Below are 24,286 nucleotides of genomic sequence, written 5' to 3'. Positions count from 1 at the left end.
CCATAAAGTGCATCTTTGGATGGATGGGGAAAACAACACTGAATGGAAATGCTTTGACTCTTACAATGCTCCTATATCATCAAAGGGGGGGCTTGACAGAAAAAGTTTGGGAACCACTGTTGTTGCCAATTTTTGAAAAATTGCAAATGACTTTTAGGTCCAAACAGTGTTAAATGTCTATAAGTATGGCTGGTGAGCAGACACTGAATAAAGTTGAGTTATACACTTCTTACACTCAGTTTTCCATTGGCCTCCCTTTTCCTGGGATTGTAACACACTGCCCCACTTCTCTCTCTCTCTCTCTCTGTGTCTCTCTCTCTGTCTCTCCCCCCTCTCTCCCCCTCTCTTCCTCCCCCTTCCTCTCCCCCAGCTGAGCTGCCTCTCCGTCAGTGTGTGAGGAGGGCAGCTCTCGGTCTGTGCTCAGCTCGGCTCACTGCTCGTAATGGCGCTGCGGGCCGGCCAGCTCCTCTCTCCGTGTCTCCTCGCGGTGGCTTTGTTGCTGCTCTCCAGCGGACCGCAGTTTGCACTCTGTTGTCCGAGTCGCTGTCTCTGCTTCCGGACCACGGTGAGATGTATGCATCTGAACCTGGAGACCGTGCCAGCAGTGTCTCCGCAGACTACCATTCTGTAAGTAGACTTTTTTTTTTTTTTTTTTTTTTTTTTTACCCCTCTCCTAAACCTAACGGGAACCAGCCCACCGGGGCTCACCGCACGGGAACGCAATGCAAGGCTTCACCGTGCTTTATGTGTATCCACATCTGAGGCCTGTGGTGAAGGTATAACAGCTGATTATTCACAGTGTTAACACAAACTTTACAAAACTTTAGTTTAATCACTAATCAAAGTTAAAATGGAAACAAAAAGGTCCTGTGGGAGTTCAGAGGTTATTACTATGTCTCGGAAAGTTCTCACAAAGTTCTGACACCTGCCAGTGAGTCCAGCTGTTGGCTGGAGGGGTTGATGAACCAGGTTTTTAGGGTCACACAGCTGGTGAAGTCAGCCTCAAGCAATGTGGAGAGCCAGGCTCCACATTAAAGAATGCGTATGGAGAACTAGTGAAGTGTTAACATCTCCGTATGGAGACACGAGTCTTCTCACAGTCATCGTTATCCAGAAAACATCCCTGTTCCAGGACAGACTTGCTTTTAACCATGGATCCTTACATTCTGACAGAGACTCTATGTGGAGCAGCTCCTAAAGCGGCTTCCTTCTCTGGAGTCGGAAAAGCGATCATTGAGCGTGGATGGGTTTGGTTGCACAGGTTATATACTCCGTGTGTGACTTCCCCCCTTTTGAGATGAAAGGAAGGAAATACTTCTCACTTGACAAGCACTTGTGAGTGTGGTCCTGGTTGTCTGGAGCACTCCGCTTCAGTCACCCGACTAAACAAGTTCATTTTTAATGTAGCCGGCGACGACGGAACAAAAGCTCCAGATCCGTCCAATCTCCCAAATATGCGGCACCCTTTTGTCTCTAATTGGCCTCTGCAATCTTGTTGTGCATTTCAGTCCATAATGCATGGACCTATAAATAGCTCCATTCAGCCTGTGCACAGTGGGACAAAGAGCAACTCAGCCGTCATGTCCCACAGCAGCATGAATTAGCCTTGTCCTCTTGTCATTTGGGGTCAGCCCACAGCCTTGAAGGAGCCCATGATACCCAGATACCCCCAAAGGAGCCCAGATACCCCCAAAGGAAAGATGAAAGTCACCACAGCAATGGAAGGCTTGTTTAGGTCTTCTGTAGGATGTGTCTTAATCTGGCAGAGGGCTGATGGGAGCAGGAGAACACGCTGTGGTTTCCCAGAAGCTTTAATGCTGGTCAGCTTTGAAGCAGCAGCCACTTGTTGCTTTACCCCCCCCCCCCCCCGTCATGTCAGGACATGAATGAAGTTCCTACTTACTTCCCAGCTTCATCTCATTCTGCTGTATAAAATGTTCAACCCATAACTGGTTGTCTGCAGTGGGAAAGGTCCTAGACACCACACCCGAGCTCACCTAAAAGTCGAGTCCTTGGTGGGCGTTGTAGACGTTGTAGACTCTTGACCTGTAGCTATGTGCTGTATATGTTTAGGCACTGCATTCCTCCTTCCACCTGGCAGCGTGCCATCTAGGAATTTTATATGATACCATCATAAGAGTGTGAGATGATCCTCCATATAAACCTTTAGCTCACACGTAGTGTAATCTGATGGACAGGTTAAGCAGTTGTTCACGTTATATACTCCTACTTATCTATTTAATACATTCTTCTTTTGTTGGGATGTTGATGATTACAGCTGTGTTCTCACTGTCATGAATTCAATCACTTTCGTTTGTCATTAAATGTCCTTCATTATGATCATTTAGTTGCTTTCATCCGAGTGAGATCCAGATCAATCGATCGATTCATGGCCCAGATTTACACTAGTGGATGTAGAGCATAGGGACATGTGTTGCTTATAATCTTTGTTGTGTCTTTAGCTTCTGTGATCAAAAAAACTCTTGTGTGACTCACTTTAGGTTTCAGTAACTCTGTATATATGCATCTATACAGCATCATGTTTAAGATACGATTATATGATTACATTTTGAGCAGTTTTAAACATGGACTCTTAGTGTCTTCTTCAACTTCTTGAAACTCAAAACATCTCTTTCTGTTTCTCTGGGCCACTGCAGCAGAGAATACAAAGTATTGGCTCAGAAGTACTACTGCATGTAGGCTTTGTGCCAAGAGCTTTTCTACATGACACTTGGACACAGGAACATGGATGTTTTTTCCCCAGATTCTTGAGGTTCTGTGCTGCCTAAATAGTTTTTCAGCTGTTTTCTCTGAGGACTTTCTGTTTGAGGCATGATAGTGAATGGCGTTTCCTCTCTGTAATGACACTGCTGCAGATCTTCCCAGGGATTTGCTGGAGTAGGATAAATGATTACTTTTACATTAGCACTATCAAATATGAACAGTTTTCTGGTATTATTAGCTCAAGAAAAAAGCTCAACAAGACAAGTCTTACATCTTTGCAGGGCTCCGGACTAAGTATTTTCAACACGGTCCCAAAGTGAATGTAAACCATCCCAAAATGAAAATGTTGTTTCTTTACTCTATTATCATTTACAGTTGTTAGCTGTTAGTGGCGTAATACAAAATTTACAATATAGAGGAAATTACATTATATGTTGCTAGCCTTATAGAAAAAAATGTGCTAAAAGATACAGAGTATATATCTGAATTAACCACTGTTTGGTATTGTTTAGTTTTATAAAGCAGTTTGTAATCAATTAGGGCTACAAACACTTTTCTGGTTACTTTCATCACTGACAGAAGTTTGTTAAAATGTAAACAGTGATGTCAAATGTTTCTAACTCCAGTCTGAAAGTACGAACCCCTCTACAGGCAACATGCCGAGGTGTCCTTGAGCGAGACACCTAACCCCATTGCTTCATTGCAGCCCACTGCTCCTCCGGGATGGGTCAAATGCAGAGAACCGAATTTCCCCATTGTGGGACTAATAAAGGCTTAATTATTATTATTATTATTAATCTGTGTAGTGTTGTCACTCCATTAGCTGTTAGCTTTCTATTAGCCAGACACCTAAAGAGACTCCACTGCCCACTGGCAGCTAACAGCGAACTAGCTCAGTGATAGTAACTATAGTAACAGAATGAGAAGACAGTGCTCAGTTTGTCATGCGTCCTGCGTCTTTGTATGACATGCAGTATCAAAGATAGTTCGTGTAACACATGCATTTTCTTTCACAAGGCAGTAACTCTGTGTTCCATGTTTAGACATCTGGGCTGTTTGCTTGTCATTTTGAAATATCTTTTTATCTTGTTTTTATGGTGCTTTAGGTGTGGCATTACATGTTATGTAACAAGAATAAATACTTTCAACATTGTGACCCTTGGGCTGTTCTATACCAATGCGTACAATAAATGTCTACACTGCTGGGAACATGTCCGTTGTGAATCTGTAAATGCACTAGTTCACAAAGCGGCCTGTTATTGTCTATTCTAATCGTGTGATTCCAGCACAGACTTTAAGCCAATGTACACCGGTATGTAACAGTACTCTGTAGCGGCTAATACCCAAAGCCCAGGTATTGGTAATCAGGAATTAAAAAGTGGGATAAGTGCATCTCTAGTGTCTAGCATACTGTGATGAATGTGGATCTTTAAAACAGTTACTGTAAACAAACATGCATACTTTACAGATGATGCAGAAGGTTAAGAAGGTGCAGTTGTTCCATGCTAGCTTTCAGTCCAGTAGCTGTGTGTGCTGAGTTAACGGCAGTGTTAAATGGAACAAGTGTCCAGTTGTTTTCCAGTGTTTTGGCACAGGAAGGCTGGTGAGTGAATTAAGTCTGGGTTGATAGTGTCCCAGTGTCAAAGGGTGTTCCTGCACAGAGTGGTTCTGCCTGGTAATGACTGTGATAAGCAGACACATTTACTTGGCAGCCTCCTTTGATCTCTTCATGGAGAACTACCTGGTGGTCAGCGGCCAGCCATTGTTCTCTGTCTAAAATGTCTTTTACCCCTCACCCGGCTCATGGCCCAAAACAGTGGCCTGGTTTGAGTGAGTAGCAGTGTTCCTGAGTCAGGGAGGGAAAGTGGAGTTCCATTGTATGGAATTTGCTGCAGTCAGGCTTTGTGAGGCGCTCAGTCTCTGCAGCATTATGGAATGCAAAGCCAGAAATCCCCAAAGCTTCACTCATTTGCACAGGGAGATTGGGCCCAAGATAGTTGTTGACAGGACCTCCACTGGCCCCTTCCTGTGCCCATCCAATGCAGGACAGCTGGTGAACTTAAGAGAAGACTTAGGAGAACACTAGCCATAGTAATGGTGATAACATTTCAATACTGGTTTTCGTGAAGGGTCTAGGCAGCTTCTAAGAAATGAACACAAAAAATGAGGAATCACATGGTGAGTCTCATCAAAATTAGAGTAGTATAGTGTTTTTTGTGTTCTGTGTACTGAGGGTTTTTTATTGTCTTCTTAGCTGTATAAACTGTCCATGAAGTACTTTGTAAAGTGTTTCAGAACATGTCATACAGACTGTCTGCTAAATATCAATGTAAGGTAGTGGTAATTACAAATACCCTGCACCTGATGTGGAATCCACTATTGCAGTCTGGTACATTGTGATGGTCACAGCCAAACATGGTGATATGATCCCAGTTCACACTCTCTGAGTTTGCTACCTACACAGGTTCATTTCATTTACAGGCAGTCACACCCAAACAACAACATCACATTGTTTATTGCTTTTAACCTTACATTGTTGAGATGAAGTTCCCTTGTTTTAACACTGTAGGGTTTCACATATAATTATATTATATTAATCATTTATTTATTTGTCTTTGAGTTACCGTGGTTGTTGGGGGAGGTCCTTTCCTGGTGGAGCAAAAGGCCTAAGTGAGGGCTGAGGACTGGTTAAATCCTGGAGCAGCTCATCAGTTTTTCCTTTTTGCCTCACTGCTTGGTCCCTAACATACGTATACATTCAAAATGATCTGTTATTGAATTATCGTGATATGACCTTAATGAGAGTGCAGACCACAGGCCAGTGCTGTAAGCCAACGTACTAACTGATGTATCTATATGGAACTGTAATTGTGGACAGAGTTGATGAAACAACCTAAAAGCACTGTCTGAAAATGATGGGATTGACTTTCCTGTGGAGAGCAGTGGTACCAGCTGTGGCCTGGATGGTACATTGGCCAGTGTCAAAATGATGAACTCTCCCATGCCAGTCAGAACTAGGTAAAAAAGGCCCAGAAGGCCCAGTATGACAATTCTGAAATGCTTAAGAAAAGTCCTGAACGCATCACCATTAATGCGTAGCTACTAGTTTACCATTCCCAGCTGAATAAAGGATACTTCTGAGCAAACCTAGATGGGACAGTTGTTAAGGAAAGGCTGTGCAGGATTTTGATGGGCTCTTGCTGTCCATCCAGGATGTGCTTTGCAGAGAACCATCGCAGCCATGTTTGGAGATCCTGGTTCACTGTTCCTCTAACCGAGCTAGGAGCCGGCCATGTTCGTGTTTAAGAATGACTCATGCACGGCCGAGAGTCCTTGGCAAGCCCACTTGGGCATGTGTCACAAAGCCAAACGACTCCCCCGACTAGAGGGGGAGAGAACAAGAGGAGAGGTCCACACATGGAACTCAGATGCTGGTTGAGTTGGGCAGCAGCCAGGTTCACTCGTCCTCCTGGCTCAGACAAGAAGATTTAGAGAAACCTCTTCTGAATTTTTTTTTCCTCGCAGCTATAATCCGTTTACTTTGTAAATACGGTTTAAAACTCTGGTGGTAATCAGTGGCAGTGCCAGATATCTTTGCTCGTGCTAGCGCTTCATCTTTCATATCCCTTACCGTCATTTCTGAGCAGCAACATGACCCAGGCCTATACGTACATGGATCCAGGACAATAGTCAGCAGGTAACATTTGCCACATATAAAAACACAGGATTTGTTGGAGATTTTTGTCTTCATCCGTGAATCCAAAACTGTGCACACGTTGGATGATGTGTGGTTGTTGGTGCTGCCTGCTGTTCTTGATGCTGGGGTTGCCATATTAGTCTCATTTACACCATTATGTGAAGGAATTTGAGGACACATATTGTTGTTGAAAGTAGGCGGCACAGCTGGTCATAGGTTCACTACACATAAGAGATATCCTGGCTGTGCCACACAGATTTACGGCTCTTCCCTTGTTGTCCAGAGCGTTATTTAACAACCTTAGAGGCTTTACTATCCTGCCGAGGACACGATCCTGGTAGTAAACAATTTCAATTATTGTGTCAAACCTCTGAGGTGCCTGTTCTAAGGGAGCACACGGTTGTTATCAATGTTACTGACAGACGTGATAATTAACTTCAATGAATCACTTATTTATTTGACAGCTGTCTGTCGCTATGGTTACCATTACCAATTGATGGGGGTCTGGGGCAAACATCCCCATAAAGTTCAGAACGAGCTCGTGGGGCATCAGATACAGGGCTGCAGCATGGATGCTTTTGGCAGACGGAGCCGTATGCTTTTCTCTCTATGTGGGCTCTTTGGTGGCTACTTAACAATCTGTATTGAGCTCAAATTCAACTGATGTGAATCCTTTGTTAATGTATTATGTTCCATGAGAAACTAGCATAAAAGTGAGTGTAGTAAATGTGTCAACCCCCAGGCCACGTCCACATTTAATCTGGTTAAATGTGTAAATGTGGATGTAGCTGATCATATAGCAAAGGTATTATGTCATTACGACAAAGAAGAAGAGATTCAGACGCAAACTGTACGGAATGTGGACATAGTCTGAGTAGAGTGTGTTAAATGTGCGTCCTACGTTGACCAATAAGCACTTTAAGTTTCCTGTGTGAGTGAGTCTGTCCCTGAATCACCTCAGTGCACTCACTGGACCTGCAGTTCTATCTCAGACACAGCGTGCCCCACCACTGCCGGCAAATTGTCAGCATTGTCAACTCTAAATAGGTCATTCTAATTATCTTTTGATAAATGTAAGGCTTGACTTTAGTTTATGCCAAAAAAGATGCAGTGCAAACAGAGGAAATGTAGTGATAACATTAGGATTCCAGTCTCTTTTAAAGTAAAGTTCAAAACTCAAGTACAAGAGTAGATCTTCATGACATTCTTTATTTTAAAATCACTCCCCTCTCATATCTTGGCTCCGTTGTTATCACCGCGGCAAATTGAGTTATGAGCCTTAGTGTGTGTAAATGTCAAATGACTTTGTTTTCAGAAAGAAAGCAAAATGATCTTTTGTTCTGCCCTCACTGTACTGATGCTATAACTGTCACGTTCCCATGGCTGCGTCATCACTGAGCCGGGGAAGAGGTTCACTCTCAGGCTTTGTGTTTAGGCAATACCCAGAATAGTCTGTCAGCCCCTCGGCTTGGTAGTTAACCTTGCTGTTTTATAGTTCCCTCTGGCTCGGTGCCATCAAAATACATTAATGGGAGTTTTGACAAGTCCCGGTACAAATATCACAAGACGTTCAGCAATCTTTGCCAATTAACGATTTCCTGTAGAACAATGTTTTGTTTACTAAATGTCCTCATATACCATTTATCTTGTTCCTCAGACAAAGTATAGTCATTACTCCCCTGTTTATACGTGAAACAATTTTTGCGCATGCTCGCAACAGGAGCATTTGTAATAGTGATAATGTTGTGAATTAGTATCAGGGGGAAAAAAAGGCATTTTTTCTCTGATCTTGTCATCATACGAGTTCATGAAGCACATTCATTGTCTCCGGGTTTTGGTGGATGAGCAGGGTCAGGATTTGACACACAGGGTTTTTATTAACAAATCCATAGACAATACAATCACTCACACAAAAACACAGCACCGTTCAGAGTCAAAAGCCACTTTTCAGTCTCACTCACTGCAAGCATGAGAGCACTTGTGGGACACATCGGTGCTGATGCTGTCAACACACCCTGCTGCCACAGATAACAGTCGGCTCGGCCTTATTAAGCCCTCTCATCAAAGAAACGCAGTCATCTCAACATCAGGACCGATGCTTCAGTTAACAAACGTACATTCACCCACAGCAACAGCTAGTGAGTGAAGTCAGGACAGTAGTGTGAATATATGTGATGACAGGATGGACAGTTTGAGCCCGTTCAAGAAAAAAGCTTTGAATGAATCCTGTGAAACAAGTGCGACCCTTCATTTTACTAGACTGACCTCAACAGGGATGAGAAACAGTGCTTTCATGTATGCACTTGTGATGGGTGCTGCGTAACTGCTCCCCTCTTCCTCCTCCTCCTCCTCCTCCTCCTCCTCCTGCTCACCTTATCTGTCTTAGCTGGAGGCAGGTAGGCAGGACAGCCCCTGCCTCAGCATGTCGGGGGAGTGCACTCTGCACCCTGGGCCGTAGCTTGGGAGGTGAGAGAGGTGTTTTCTCCTAAGGGTGCTGTCCCTGTTCCACCCAGCAGTGATCCCTGATCTTTCCATAGAAAAACACCCTCAACCCTCTCTCCACTAAACATGATTTTGACAGTTCATTTTCTCAGCGCTCTTAAACCTGTCGATGCAAACTCTTTTATCTTGACAATAAGAAGTTTATAGTGAAGCTTCTCACACACATACTGAAGGTGGTGCCAGAAACGACAACATCGTCACAGCTGAAGGACATTCCACGCAAACTGTCTATATGGAAGGAAGTCAGCATGTGAAAAAAAGTGGGACTCCCTCTGATTGCATCCATATGTGAAGGCTTTTGCAGAGCCAGTGACCTATAAACATTTCACAGGCAATGAAATGATTTGATAGCAAATCATTTTTACAGAAATATTGAGGAATCAGAAATTCCTTAAAGTATTGCGCTATAGTGCATTCTTTTGCCCATGAGCTTAACGGGAGATTAGATTAATGCTAAGCCATTAAAAAAATACAGCACATAAATTAAATTTGTGTCCCTGGTAGGGCTGTTCAGAATGTCATTTTTATTTACACTCAAAACTTCTATTAAAGTTTTTGCTAAATTGTATCTTTTATCAATAAATTTAGACTTTTGGACTTTACTGTACTGGAGTCTATTTCTTCATGTATAAGACTAATATTATCAGTGAAGTCTGGTCTTTATCTGCAACTGTGCTTAAAAAGCAGCTTTAAACAAAAAGAATAGACATGCAGCCTTCAAATGTTGATTCAGAATTTGAATGTCAACATTATGAATAAAGTCTCAAACTATTTGCTGAAGCTTTGAAACATCATTTAACAGACAAAAAGCAGTTTTTATTTTGCTTCAAACTGAAGAATGACTGGTCTCTTAACCCTGACGTCTTGATGGTTTTGCATAATCTTTGGAGTACATAATGTCTGTGTGACCCTGAGCATTGGCTTTGTACGCTCATTGGCTAACAAGAATACTGGGATACAGTTCAAGCTCTTACTGGGGGAGTCGGGCTTCCAGGAGGAGAAAGGCTGATGTCGTTCTCCCTTTTCTTCAGTGCTGTGATAAATCTGCGTTGTGTTTCCAGGGAAAGTGTTTTCAATAGACTTTTTTTTTCTCAGGATGCCATGCTGGGTCAAATATGCAATGGACTACCGTGGTAGTCGGTATACACAGCTACATATTTGTAGAGAGTTTGAATGCTTTTAGGAATAGTGAGGGACTGATGATGTAAACTGTTTCTAAATGCCAATCATGTGAATGCCTGGTTCCACTTCTAGAACTCATCTTTTAGAGACACATTTAGCAAATGTCTTAGTTGAAGATCAGATGACTAACAGCCTAAGTTCCACAAACGTTACATCAATGTTCAGATGAGACGTTCTGGTTTCACATAACTTGTCATTTTAAGGCTGGTAATGCCACATGGCTTAAGGAATGACATCACCTTCACAGGGCTGTTTGCAGTATTAGGGTCTTTAGCTTGTCACTTCCATGGCACGCGGAGTTACGTGCCAATGTGGAAGCATATTGTTGTCATAACACAGCCTCTTTAAATAAGGAGGTTAAAGGAGAAAGACACTGAGACCTGCTGACTGTTGCCACTAGCCCTGTGATTGTTCTCTTTGGGGCAAATGTTAAATAAATCTGCCCACATGGTTGGAGCTTGACAGAGGCATTCTTGTGAAATGAGTAATGTGTCCAAATATCCTTTCGGATTATTTTGTGAAGGCTCTGCTGTGGACTCCTTCTTGCTGATGTGTATTCACTTCAAAGTCTACAACATACTAAATACTTTCCTTTAATATAAATATGTTTTCTTCTGCTCCACAGAGACCTGAGGTTCAATAAAATCAAGGATTTACAGCCAGGTTCCTTCAGAAGATTAAAGAACCTCAACACACTGTAAGTCTTTGTATATAATTACCTTCTTTCTTTTTTTTTTGGTATGAAATTGTTTCCTAAATGATTTTTATTAGTAATAACATCCTGTTGGTATGAACATGCAAGGAAATCAAGTCAATGCTACTATTAAAAATGAACCAAGACAATTTTCTTAAAACAGCACTCAGAGCAATTGTCACTTACCCTAGTAAGGTAAGTCCCGTTTGTATTACACACACACACACACACACACACACACACACACACACACACACACACACACACACACACACACACACACACACACACACACACGAAATTCACACACACACGAAATTCTCCCTCTGTTCTGCTGTGCTTTCACACACGTAGGTCAACTTGCAATCTATGAGGAATTTTCTTTTTCCACTTCCACCCACAGAGCTATTTGTCATATGTCCAGCCTGCTAGATGGCGCATTGCTAAGCTATTAGAGCAGAAATGTTTTTGGGGGGGTTTCTGTGTTTTTCACTGGCAACATATTAGTTTGGCAACCCTTGTGCGCATGTTTTAACTTATGTAGCAGTATTCAGACTGTTCCACTGACTGCAGGAATAAATCAAACACACTTCACCTCATTCAAATATTTGCAAACATTATTGGGATGCTTTCTCATCCATGTCTGCTGTGGTTGCTGCGGAGTAAAGTCTAAATAAATATGACAAAAAAACCAACAGAATAAAAGCACTTTTTATTGTAACGCTGTGTAGATCCAGTTCTATATCCATAGTTAATTAACAACAGAATATGTGCATGGCATGGACCTAGTGTTTTCACATTTGGTTTCAAGGTGAATGAAAAGTCCCTTAAGGCAGGAGAAAAGCCGGTTGAGGGCTTTATATCCTGAACAGCTCTTCATTGTTTCAGGCTGCACTTCCACAGACTGAACAATAACACATTCTAAATTCTATCAGTCTTTGAACCACACAGACCAATATTACTGTCATACAGACAGAAATATGTCTGTAATGTCCGTTGAAGGGGAGAGCCTTTTGCCTTCTCTCAAGTTGCTGTGTATATTTGTATTCAGAAGCTTGTAGTTTGTTGTTTATTTAATAATGTTTTTTCCTGTTAGGCTTCATGAAGCATTACACGATATGAGGGATAACTAACCATAAGGAACCCACATTTTAATCATAGCACTAGTGGTTTTTAAACTGCAGAACAAAGCTGACAAGATGAACAACTGTGAATTAAGTTATATGTATCTTGTCCTGACTCAGACACAGCAGGCTTAGAATGAGACCAGATCAAACTCACTGTCCATCCTGTAATCACAAAATAACCCCTATTTTCTTTCCTCTGCAGCCTCCTCAACAACAATCATATACGAAGGATACCCAGGGGGGCCTTTGAAGATCTGGAAAACCTCAAATATCTGTACGTTGCCCCCATGTCAATTCTGTTTTTGCTTTTGCACTCAAGTGATAGATTTTGAGACAATGTGGCAACATCTCTGTTCTGTCAGACCCGATAGGCAAAAGGTCGCTGTTAAAGGAGTTGAGTCAACAGAAGGGGAAGCATGATGAAACACGTCTTTAAAAAACATAGACAGCTGATGTTGCCAAACTGCTCAGTCAGGGAAAATGTCTCAGCTCAGTGTTCGGAAAAAGGCATCAATGAATTGTCTGTTCCTCTGTACTTATGTGTCTGGAAGTCTCCACCTGGAGGCAGGGTGGAGAGCAGATTGTTGTGTGGGATTGCGGGTTTGCTCCCTTTGTTAGTCTCTGACATTATCATCCCTCTGGCCTACGCTGAGCTGAGAGCACAGTCTGTGTTCGGTTAGATACGAGGACATGCATGCAGCACTCTGACGGCGGGACAACACTCGGAGATAAGGAAGGGTTTAGTGAATAAGCTTTAAATGATTTAGTTTGTGTTTGGTGAGAATAATCTTACATTTTAAGACTGAAGATGACGTTGTGTTCTTTGTGGTCTCTGATAAGGCAAAGCTAGGCGTCTGCATGATGCTGATAAAGCAAAAATATTGATATAGATATTAGCAGGAACTACTGATAAAGGCCTGGGAAAGAAGTAGCGAGACTAACTGTGACATCATTGCCCAGCGTATATATCTTGGACAAGCACTGCACTCGTGAGACAAGATCATGTCTATCAGCTAAAAGAGAGAGAGGAGGAGGAGGAGGAGGGGGGTATTAGAACAGATGTGGGCTTTCCTTTAGTTTCTCTCTTCAGCTCACTGACACACCACCATACACCCCCCCCCACACACACACACACACACACACACACACACACACACACACACACACACACACACACACACACACACACACACACACACATCCTCTCTCTTGTGTTGTAATAAAGTCCTGTGGCTATTTAGTAGCTCTTTAAATGACAGTGCCCCTCTCATTTAAAAGCAGAGTTGATCTAAAGCCTTTGTGATTAGGATAAGTTATTCCCCCCCCCCCCCCAGCCTTCCCCCTTCCCACTGTTTCAGTGGTCTATAGCTGGGGGGCTAGATAGTATCTCCCCACCTCACCTCCTCACTTCCTTTGGACCCCTGTTAAGTCCACTCCCTGTCATCTTCCTCGTCCTCCAAACCTAACGTCTGCACAGCCGCTCTCTCTCTCCCACGACCACCTCCACACACAAGTCAACCAGAGGTCAACGCTCCTCATTGTGGGAACCCACCACTGTTTATTTGATCTTTCTCTAATTATTCAGTCGCATTACATCCGTCTGCCATTGTCCATCAGCGTATAATGACGTGATCAGTAGCAGTCGTGAAAAATCCTCTTAAACCAAAAACTTAACAAAAACAGTGAGGAATTTTTATTGATTTTTTTTTATTGTGTGGTTTCAGCAATGCTCATTTTCTAATTAAAGTCAGGATGTTAAAGTGCGTACTGTCTACTTTTTAATGAGGAGTACCACTAAAGGATATCTAGTCATTAAAGCGAGGCCCCTTGAGATTTAAACCCACAACTTCCAAATCCAGTTTCCCCCCAACCCACACACCCACACACCCACACACACACACACACACACACACACACACACACACACACACACACTCACACACTCATAAGGCTGCAGTCCGCTGTGTCCCACATTCATTCACATCCTCCTGCAGAGGGAAGCCAAAGATTTAAGTCAGGAACCGTTTACATGGTTCCTGACAGTACGTGTGGTTCCTCCAGTGTCACCAAAGTAAACTCATTACACTAAATGATCTGAGTTTGCCATCATCAGTTTGTACAGAATAGCTCTGAATGGAAATTGAGTAATAATAGTTTTGGTTTGGTCGTAAATCGTTTCTAAGTAGAGTACAATGTATCAAGCCAGTGTCCTTTCTTCGTTAATGTCACTTTCAGTCGTTTATTTTGGTATAAACCTTTCATCGGCCATAGTAAGAAACCTCATTTACACCGAGAAGGTATAGCACTGAGAAGGACATATGGTGATGTAGAGAGGATGTTTATTTCTCCATACACTGAGGAGATCTGTATCTCTCACCGTGTCTCATCATGAGTGGAATTCTGGAGAGTGGAACAGAGAGATGGGAGATAAAAAGGTGAAGAGCTTTAAGCCAGTGCTTTTCTAGTATCACATTTCTTTAACATGGATGACGGAGGGAAAACACGCTAACACTAAACGCTAAAATACAGGCTGCGTTTTACTTCAAGTCTCTGACAAAAGAGAAAAGATTGGACACACAAGGAATCTATGATGTCATACTTATTGTTTGTCCATTGAATACAGATTGTATTTGATGCACATGTATATTTTTCCTGAGATGTGAAAATACCTAATCTTGATTTTGGAATGTGAATGTTCGTCTATTAGGAGTCATTAACTGAATGTAATGCATCCCATCAGTGATATACAGAGTAATTGAATCTTAATAAGTTTGAAATACCTTTATTTGCCTATATTACCTTGATTACTGTAATAATAATGTAACACCAAATACAATGATTTTATAACAATTCCTTGTTTAACTTATTCAAGCACATCTGTGTGAAAATACTGTACTTGTAATGTAACACTCTTCCAAAGATTTGCCCACCCATTGCTAACTCTGCCGATGTAAATGAAGCAGGGTAGTGTAGTTTATGCTTCACTACATAAATGTAAGTCTGCAGCAAAGACACCGTTCAAGCAGTAGCATACATTTCATTTTAAAACGGCATCTAAACAATCTTAATATCAGTATTTTGATCAGATCCTCTCTACTTTCCTTCAAAATAACCAGGCAGAATTCAGATGATCCTGTGTGTGAGTGTGTGTGTGTGTGTGTGTGTGTGTGTGTGTGTGTGTGTGTGTGTGTGTGTGTGTGTGTGTGTGTGTGTGTGTGTGTGTGTTACTAATGGTACTGATTATCTCTCCTTTCAGCTATTTGTACAAGAATGAAATCCAATCAATTGACAGACAAGCATTTAAGGGGCTTGTCTCTCTTGAGCAACTGTAAGTGACCAACTTCCTCGTCCACCTTTTTCCTTCTGCTCGTCCAACTGCTCCTCCCCCCTACTGTCTCTCTGTCTGTACACCGGAACACCTCCACCCTCCCCACCTTTTCCTCAGAGATTGACTATAAACATTCCATGAAGCCTGGTGAGGTCTACATGTTCTAATGTGATTTATAGACCCTTTTACAGTTTTTTTACAATGATGACGTACAAAAGTGTGCTCACGCAGTTTGGCAACAAAAGGACAGTGGAGTCCAATAGCTGGTCAAGCTATGTAAAGGTTACATAGCTTGCTATAAGCGATTAGGTAGAATACATTAGCAAGGGGCCCAATATTTAGTGGCCACATATATTTGTTTATTTGAAGGAAGCGTGTGGTGTTATAGCAGCAAGAAGTTAAGAGCAAACAAGTCACCAGATCATCCAGCTACATTATCTGTAGTCTTGTACAGAACGTCAAACACCACCATAGGCTCATATTGAGTTTTAAATAGGCTCTAAAAACTAAAAACTCTAGCATTTTGTTAAATCCAGTGGTAGTCAACACGTTTTATAGCTTGCAACCAAAAGCGCCTCCAGTGTGACCATTTTAACTGATGACTAGTGACGGCAGCGGTTGAAAATACAAACAGAACATGCAGGAGTTCTCATGAAAAACGCAGATCAACTTTATATACAGACTCATCTGTGTTCATCATCCACGCCAACCATTTCCATAAGTAACTACGAGCAACCAGAGACGCTAAAAGTCACCCGTTAACAGGGTCACTGGTCAAACTGACACCTGTTGCTCTGAAACAGTCGTGATCCTGTCAGAATTCTGTAGAACTTGAGTCCACTGTTGGAATATCAAGTCTGACAAGCAAACATGCAACAAGATGCCGGCATATTTTTTGATAATTCAGCTGTAAAAGGGTCTTTAAGTTCATAGACCGTTTCAACAGAATTGCATTGCTATACAACAGTTTGGGTCCATGTTTACTTCCTGTCATTCACATACACTACAGCAGGAAATAACCTTTGAAACATTTAGAATGTTTATGTTTACAACTGTGAAATGGTCTATAGACTGTTAGAATTATAATCCATTTGTGCCCTAGTTCAGTTTCACTAAGTCTGAATGACATCAGCTGGCAGGAAGTTAACATTGACCCAAGCTGTTGCATAGAAAAGCAATTCCATCGAAACGGTCTATAGTAACAGGCATGTCACAGATGTTGACATCATATGTTTTGTTCTGTTAAGAATGCCATATGACATGACTGTAGGCCTTTCACAGGTCTGCAGTGACACCTTCCCCCTCCACGTGCGCCCCTCTATCCACTCTTCCACCGCCACCATGCATGCCGTGTGTGCACCCACCCTTGTATGCCGCGCTGACCCTCTTTGACCCCTTTTGCATGAGTCGCATGTGTTGTGGTCAGGATATTGGCCACGCCCATGCAAAGCTCAAAGCTGCATGTTATCCAGGCGTGTGCTGCTGGTAGTGCTAGCAGTGTTGAGCTGGAGTCAGAGCCACATTGCGTCTCTCCTGCTGCTGCAGAAACTCCTCTTCTGCTCCACTTTGCTGTAACCTGCTCCAAGTGTTTATTTGTCAGAAAGCTACTGTGTATTTTAAGTCTGTGTGATCAAATTCAGCTGCTTCCTGTACGTCTTGACATTCAGAAACTTCTGTGCTGCTTTCCCCCCCCAAAAAAACAATAGTTGTATTGTTATACACTTTACCAGTGCATGTGTGACTAGTAAAAACACATTAGCTACTTTTGATTGATGTTATTAATACAAATTGTGTTTTCAGATCTGTAATAGAACTTGTGTGACCACTGTGAGCAGAATTGATCCTTGTAGTAAATCGATAGGAGACCATGACTCACTGCACCTCTCTGCAGCCGCATAAACAAGAGAACAAATGGACAATTCATTTTTTTTAATGTGTTTTTTTAAAGTTCCGAGCCAGATTATGTACTTTGATAGCTCTTCTGCATCCCCAGCCTGAAGTCCCATGCTTCTGTTGGGGGGGATATGCACTTACATTCATATATGACCCACCACCACTCACATGTTGATGTCATCAGCATGCCCGTGGGTTATGTTAGGGAGCATAGGAGGATCACACAGCGACAGAACAACGTGAAGGCAAAGTAGGACATATTTTAGTCAGGGCTGCACGATTATGGCCAAAATGATAATCAAAATTATTTTAGTCAATATTTAGATAACTATTATTCATTGATTTTAGATACAAAATATTCTTTAATGGACTACATTTGAATTAACAGAGCACTGTTTCACTTCCATGTTGTCTGACATTCCTGGAAACATCCAAATACTTTGCATCAATAAAAAAAGACTTGCACGCATTCAGTGCAGTTTAGTTTTGTCCGTCTGCTCTCTAGATCAGGTAGTACACAGTATACTACTCTTCTACTCTTTCAAGAATGTTTTTTTACAGGCTGCTTGCGGCAGGATGACAGCTCCCCAAAAGTGAAGCCAAAAACATCTGGATCGCCCCTCTGGCGGCTGGCTGTTTAGGAAGCGCTTGATTTCATATGCAGCAGAGTTTTCTATAAGCGAGCTCGCATTTTAAACATCAATATCACGGCCCATCAGGTTCATTTAGTTTTAGGAAGCCAAGATGGTGGTCGTGATTAATATTCTATCAATTGTGCAGCCCTACTTCTAGTCCTCTTAATACAGATACAACGTCATGTCATCTCTGTCTAAACTAACAGCTATAGTGGATCACAAATATCATTGAAAGTGTAATGAAGTAACAGTTGGTAGATGCTGATTGATCCTAGAGGGAGAGGAAGGAATCCAAACTCATCTTACTGCTGTCTTCATTAAACCTTTCTGTTTTTTTCGCTTGTCTGTACTTTGTGCTGGCTCCTCTATAACAGGCACACCCAAATCATGATGTTGAATGTTCAGTACAGCTTCTACATATACAGCAAAGAATCAACAGTTGAGATGTTCTTACAGACGAAGCTAAAATACATTTTTATGTGTGGAAGACATCTACAAGAGTATTGGATTTTAGTTTACACTCTGTGCTGCTTTTAGTCTTTCTCTGTGCGTCTGTTTTGCCGCTGCAGCTGCTTTGACTGTTGCTTTCCGTGTCTAAACAAGCAGATACCCAACTGAAGCTGAACTTGCAGTTACCATTCAGCCATCAGTTGGATCTCTCATGTCCCTTACCTTTTATTGGTCAGCCTATGGTTTGATTTATGTTTTCTCAGCTCAAAGGCTTCTGGCGGCATAAATTCTGTTTACATTCCATGAGAGGATCGCCGTGCTTGCTTTTCACCTGTGGGAAACCTCCTCTCAAACCTCTGCCATAGATTTTCAGACCGTGTATATCAACTGTCTAAGATGAATGCCTAATGTATAAACTCCTCCCGTCTGGCCACATTCACCCTGAACTAGATATCACCGTTTCTGAGGCTGTTATTTTCAGAAATATGAAGTGTCAGGGATGGATAGATGTCAGTGTTCTCATTTACCTCCATCTCTTAGGGCCTACCAGGACAATGCACTTCTATTTAGTCAGACAGGGAGCCCTAATCCAGTTTTACTGTGCTTTGTCTACACTTTGTTCTTCTCCAGGTACCTGCACTTCAACAACATTGAGTCTTTGGATGCAGAATCATTCACTCACCTACCAAAGCTGGAACGACTGTAAGTTCATTCTGTCTGACCATTCGTTTAAGATTCCTACAAAATGTACTGTACGCAGTTCAAACACAATCGTTGGAGAAAAAAAAGGTTTCAGACTTAAACGGTGACATAAATCAATGGATTAATAGATCCAACGATGCCGCTGGATTCACCAGGGCCCTTGATGGAAGCCAGAAAGCAATAACTAGCATGATGTTCTTGGTATGGAATTAAAAGTGTCAACTCAGGCAGACATTGGAATGACCTACTGTGGTAAAATGTCCGCTGCAGTATAAATCAGTACAGCCAAATGCCTCGGACAAGCCTCTGAGACTAGTAAAGAGATTAGTTTGTCGTTGCTTCAGACAGTAACACGGTGATGAGCGCAGATTCTGGGAGTTGAATCCCTGACTTCTATTTAGTTCCCATGAAGCTAATTTTCTGCCGTGCGATATTGCAAATGTTTATTTGTTGAACAGATGACTCCTATGTCTGGAAATGTATTGGGTTTGCAATTCTTTGCTTATTGTACTGACCCCAGATATACTCACATTGGGACAGTCGGTCAGAGAAAAAGAGACCGGCGGAACTAAATGAGTCAGGATTGGACTGAGGACTGAGAACACATCTTGGCCTCTTTAAACACAGAGCTGAACTAATTGGAACCACAGATAGGAATGTCACATTGAACATGATGTTAAACGCAGATCACTGATTATATACTGCAGTATTGTTTATTGGCAATGTTGTCATGGGTTGTGATAGTGAGTTTAACGTCAATTATCCTTATTTATTGCATGTAGAGTTGTCTCGGGGAAATCTGTCTAAGGTTATCTTAATGTGTGCTAAATTTTAAATTCATTAGGACTAGTAATATTTTTCACCCTGATCACAATAATAATATCTCCGTTAACATGCTTTTGTCCTTTTCAATAACCAATCAATCAGCTACTTTAGTAAATAATTTAAAGCTGTAGTTGTCTTACGTACAGACTGACATCATGTCTTATATGTAGCCCATTAGTCCCTTGTGCTGCCTATAAACACTCTGGATATGAACTTACTTGACAAAGTACAGATGTCCTGTCACCACTACTTCTAAAACTCTCCACCAGATGTCTAAGGCTTGAAGAAAGTCCTTAAATTCCTGTTTCATTGTCCCTGTTTATGTGCCCTTGGCTGCCCAATTTATCCATACTTCCCAGTCACTGGAGAGGGAGAGAAGGAGTGACACCTGCCAGTAATGGCGGAGATTGGAGGGAAGGAATCCCCAGATGCACACTTTGAGCGGCTTGTTTGGGGAATATCTCCATGGTCACGATCAAAGCAGTCACTTTGTTAGCTGTCCAGGGAGCGTACCTGTAGATCGAGTCCTACAGGTTGGGATAGAAGATGACAAGCTGCATCAAAGATTATCTTGATTTCAAAATTTAAAGACACAGTGTGCAGGATTTAGTGGCATCTAGTGGTGAGGTTGCAGATTGTAACCAACTGAATACCCCTCCTCCCACCCCTCCCTTTCCAAGTCGGTCGGAAAAAACGACGGTGGCCATCAGGTGACTTAAAACCATGAAAGGCTCTCTCTAGAGCCAGTGTTTGGTTTGTCGGATCTGGTCTACTGTAGAAACATGGCTGTGCAACGTGGGGGACTACGTGAGGAGGGCCTGCAACCTATGTATACATACAATGATTCTTAGTTTTAGGTGATTATACACTTAATAGAACAGAGTTATGAATATAACATTCCATTTCTGCCAATGATTTCCCCCTTAATCTAACACACTGGTTACCACTGTGTAGGATTTAAGATTGAATAGTTTTGGGGGGAATGTTCTAAGGCAGAGCGTTACATAAATAGGAAAATGTTTTGATTTCTGCTTTTAGCTTAGTAATACGAGCCTCCAGGGTCATCAGGTTAAGCTGTGTCTGGGAAATTCATCATGTTTTTTGTCCCATTTGAAAATTGACATATGATATTAGCAATCGGTACTTTTATTTTATTAGTTTGGTCAATCATTTTCAAAATTGTTGTTTCTGAAAAGTGTTCATCCATACAAATGCAACAAGTTGCTCATGTTTGAGTAGCCAATGATTGACTTCAATGAATGCAGTCTTTGGGTGCTCTTTTAGCTATAAAGCTATTATGATGATAAATCATCTTACATTTGACATCTTACAACTTACTTTTAATTTTCTATCACTCAGGTTTTTGCACAACAACAGAATCACCCAGCTTGTCCCGGGAACCTTCTCTCATCTTCAGGCCATGAAGCGGCTGTAAGTGGAAATCTCCTCAACAACCCCTGAAACGGCTGTGTCAGGATGAATGTCTCTATCAATTCCTGTATCTCATCCCCATGACACCCAGTATCAACTGGGGCCTTATGTCAGTCACATGCCCCGTAACCACACTACACTGTTCTCACGTTTACTGGCAGCGAGGTGGTTTCTATCTCAAGGCCAACAGCGCTGTCTTTCCCATAGTGTTACTATTCTCTGTTAGTGGATATTGGAACTGACTGTGTAGGGTGGGGTGGGATGAGAAAAGCAAAGAAAATGAAAAATGAATATCGATCTTGCACAAAAGATGCCCAATTTTCCCTGACATATGATAATTTGGGGTCAACACAGCTTCAAACTCTGACCTCCTCCAGCCGACAGGCAGTAAAGAACAATCAGCAGTTTGACCTCATCCCATTGTTTTCCACCCCTCTTGTCTTTGCACAAATTACATTTTAAGTATGTGTTAGATCCCAGGCCAGCGCTTAAAAAAACACTAAAGGAAACTGCAGTAGACTCATGGCAGTAGTGTTGGAGGATATGTAAAGGATTACTTTGACCCCGAAAGGATAAGTGTGACTAAAAATCGAAATTGTTCACAACACACTTTATCAAAAAGAGCTTCACAGATCTAAAACACTGGCAGTTAGATTTTCTGAAAGCATGTCATGGATAAGGGTGACATTGTGGTCGAAGTGAAAGCTGGATCAGTTACCATAGGAGGAGGCCAAGCAGGGAGATAGTTTCCCACAGCAGCACCAGAGAGCCTTCCAATATGGCCCTGCTGAGCCCCAGTGTTTGGGCTGAGCTGAGCCTGGCTATGCCAGAACGGTTTGAATTAATTTACTGCCAGAGAGGATTTCCACAAGACAGCGACATGCACAACTCCACAGTTACATGTCATATATATATGCTTTATTGATGGACTACATGCCCATTTCTCACCTGCTATTTCCCTGCGTGTCTGTGCATGTTGTCTGTGTGTTCAGGCGACTGGATTCCAATTCATTAAACTGTGACTGTGAGCTGCTGTGGCTGGCTGACCTGCTGAAGCAGTACGCCGAGTCGGGCAATGCTCAGGCTGCTGCCACCTGCGACTACCCCAGCCGCCTGCAGGGCAGATCGGTGGCAACGCTCACCGCAGAGGAGCTCAACTGTGGTACGGAGAACATATCCAGACTTCCCACTGGGCATGACAATTCCGGAATATCATGGAATGTTTGCTGGCACATTCCAAACAGGCACAGTCATGTGTTTAGATTAGTGCGGGGGCGACTTTATTACTTGATGAGTTTAATTCTAAACTTGTTTATAGCTGTTCTATTGTATTGCCACCTCTCCACACCAGGGCCAGCTGTACAACTTAAATGTGCTGCAACTTTAATAGCGTCAACTAGGCAACATTTAAAGAGAGCACTGACTGGGTTATTAAAAGCCTCCTTCTTGAAACCTCATTTAGTCTGACATGGGGCAACTTTTGAAACTGAGAGAAACTCAAATCTAGGCAGGCATATGTAAAGCCACATGGAACACACGTGGTCGCCCAGCAGCATGTATGTGGTTTCTATGTTCCTATACAACACTTCCTAACCACAACTCGGTGCACATACAGAACTTATAGCCCTCCTGCCAGAAAATAGCAGGTATGCATAGTCATCCTGTTTCACATGTACAGACACAGGTGTATCCTCTATTTGTGTCTGAGATCTGCAGGCACCAGGCTGTTTCATTCTTCATTTACAGCCAGACGTGTCTCTTATCTGGGTAGAAGTCAGTCAGTACCCCCCTTTTGGCCTCTGGTATCTCCAGTATCTTTCCACCAGCAGCTGCTTAATCGGTGTATGATATGTATGCTCGCGTGGATGGGCGGAATGGTTTGATGGAGCGTCCACAGCCTTGTCATGTCATTCTTTTTCAGTCACAGTTTTGCATCTATAAAGGGTGTAGTTACAGAACAACACGCTATACAACACTAACAACACATACCATGAGGGAAATGATCTGTATTGGGGATCATATGTATGTATTGGTACCTTCTTAACCAATACCTTGCCAGCAGAGATCAGATCAGCTTGGATACATTTGGAGTCTGATGGGGTGTGATTTAAGCTCTGTAAGTTTTTTAATTGGATAATTATGTATCTTACTGACTCAGATATGACTAAAGACTCCCTCAATATTATTTACCAATCTGCAGAGGGGAATAAAACCGCTACTATTGCGGCTGAATGTTGAAATTGGAGGAGAAGTAAATCATCAACCTATACAGACCTAAGACAACCTTTTTTTTTAGTTTAAAATCCTGCATTGTTTGTCAGTCTCTTAATTATAGTCTCAACATTTTTATTATGAAAGTGAAGCGATAATGGTCAATATGTATCTCCCTCTGAGCTCATCAAATGATAACCTCTCCTCACTTTCCATGATTTGTGAGATTTCTGTAACACTTAAAAAGCTGTATTGTGCCATGTTGGGTGGGATGCTAAGGTTGTTCTTGTGATGTTTAGATTTTTTTTTTCTCTTTTTTGAAAAAGTGTACTGTAAGGAGGTATAGATATACAAACAAAATGAGAAAAAATAGAATAACAACCAACCGCAATGAAGAATAACATTTACTGTTAATAGGATGACTAATATGACAATATGTTTTTAAAGATAGACTTTTGCTGGAGTATCACTTGCAAGCTTTACAAGCCAAAAGAAAGTAAGCTTAACTACATGTTCAAGTGCACTGATGCTGCTTAACACTGCAAGCAGAAAAGAAAGTCCACATTTCACTGTAAGTCTGTCTGGCACATTTTCACTTGGTGTCTATAACAGGCGGTTAGCTCCTGCAGTAAATCCAACTGTCTTAGCTGTGTGTTTCCTCCAACTCCCAGTGAATGCTTTAGTCTGGGCCAGGCAGGCAGGCCAGCTGGCAGATGACTGGAACCAGCCACATTTAATTATCAGCAGCTAATTCGATGGCATCAACTTGCCCATACTTGCTCAGTGTTCCTCCCTCCACTTCATCTGTCCGCATAGCAAGGCAGATGAAGTTCCCCCTGTAAACGAGGTGGAACAATGCAGGGCGGGTGGAACAGCTGTCCAAAC

At 42.1% G+C, this 24,286-nt stretch overlaps 1 protein-coding gene across 1 annotated transcript in view; it reads left to right on the top strand.

Moving 5' to 3' along the window:
• The first annotated feature begins 420 nt into the window (after positions 1–420).
• Positions 421–24,286, top strand: part of LOC129103544 (peroxidasin) — a 46,078-nt gene continuing 22,212 nt past the window's right edge. Inside the window, exons 1-7 of the mRNA XM_054614061.1 lie at positions 421–627; positions 10,731–10,802; positions 12,129–12,200; positions 15,183–15,254; positions 18,863–18,934; positions 21,119–21,190; positions 22,183–22,352. Of these exons, the coding sequence (XP_054470036.1) occupies positions 443–627; positions 10,731–10,802; positions 12,129–12,200; positions 15,183–15,254; positions 18,863–18,934; positions 21,119–21,190; positions 22,183–22,352 (715 nt within the window). The 5' untranslated portion in view covers positions 421–442. The remainder of the gene's footprint in view (positions 628–10,730; positions 10,803–12,128; positions 12,201–15,182; positions 15,255–18,862; positions 18,935–21,118; positions 21,191–22,182; positions 22,353–24,286) is intronic.

This window comes from Anoplopoma fimbria, chromosome 15, assembly GCF_027596085.1.
Source record: "Anoplopoma fimbria isolate UVic2021 breed Golden Eagle Sablefish chromosome 15, Afim_UVic_2022, whole genome shotgun sequence".
In the NCBI taxonomy this organism is placed as follows: Eukaryota; Metazoa; Chordata; class Actinopteri; order Perciformes; family Anoplopomatidae; genus Anoplopoma; species Anoplopoma fimbria.
The sequence above is the reverse complement of the archived record's forward strand: the minus strand, read 5'-3'. Positions and strand labels throughout refer to the sequence as shown.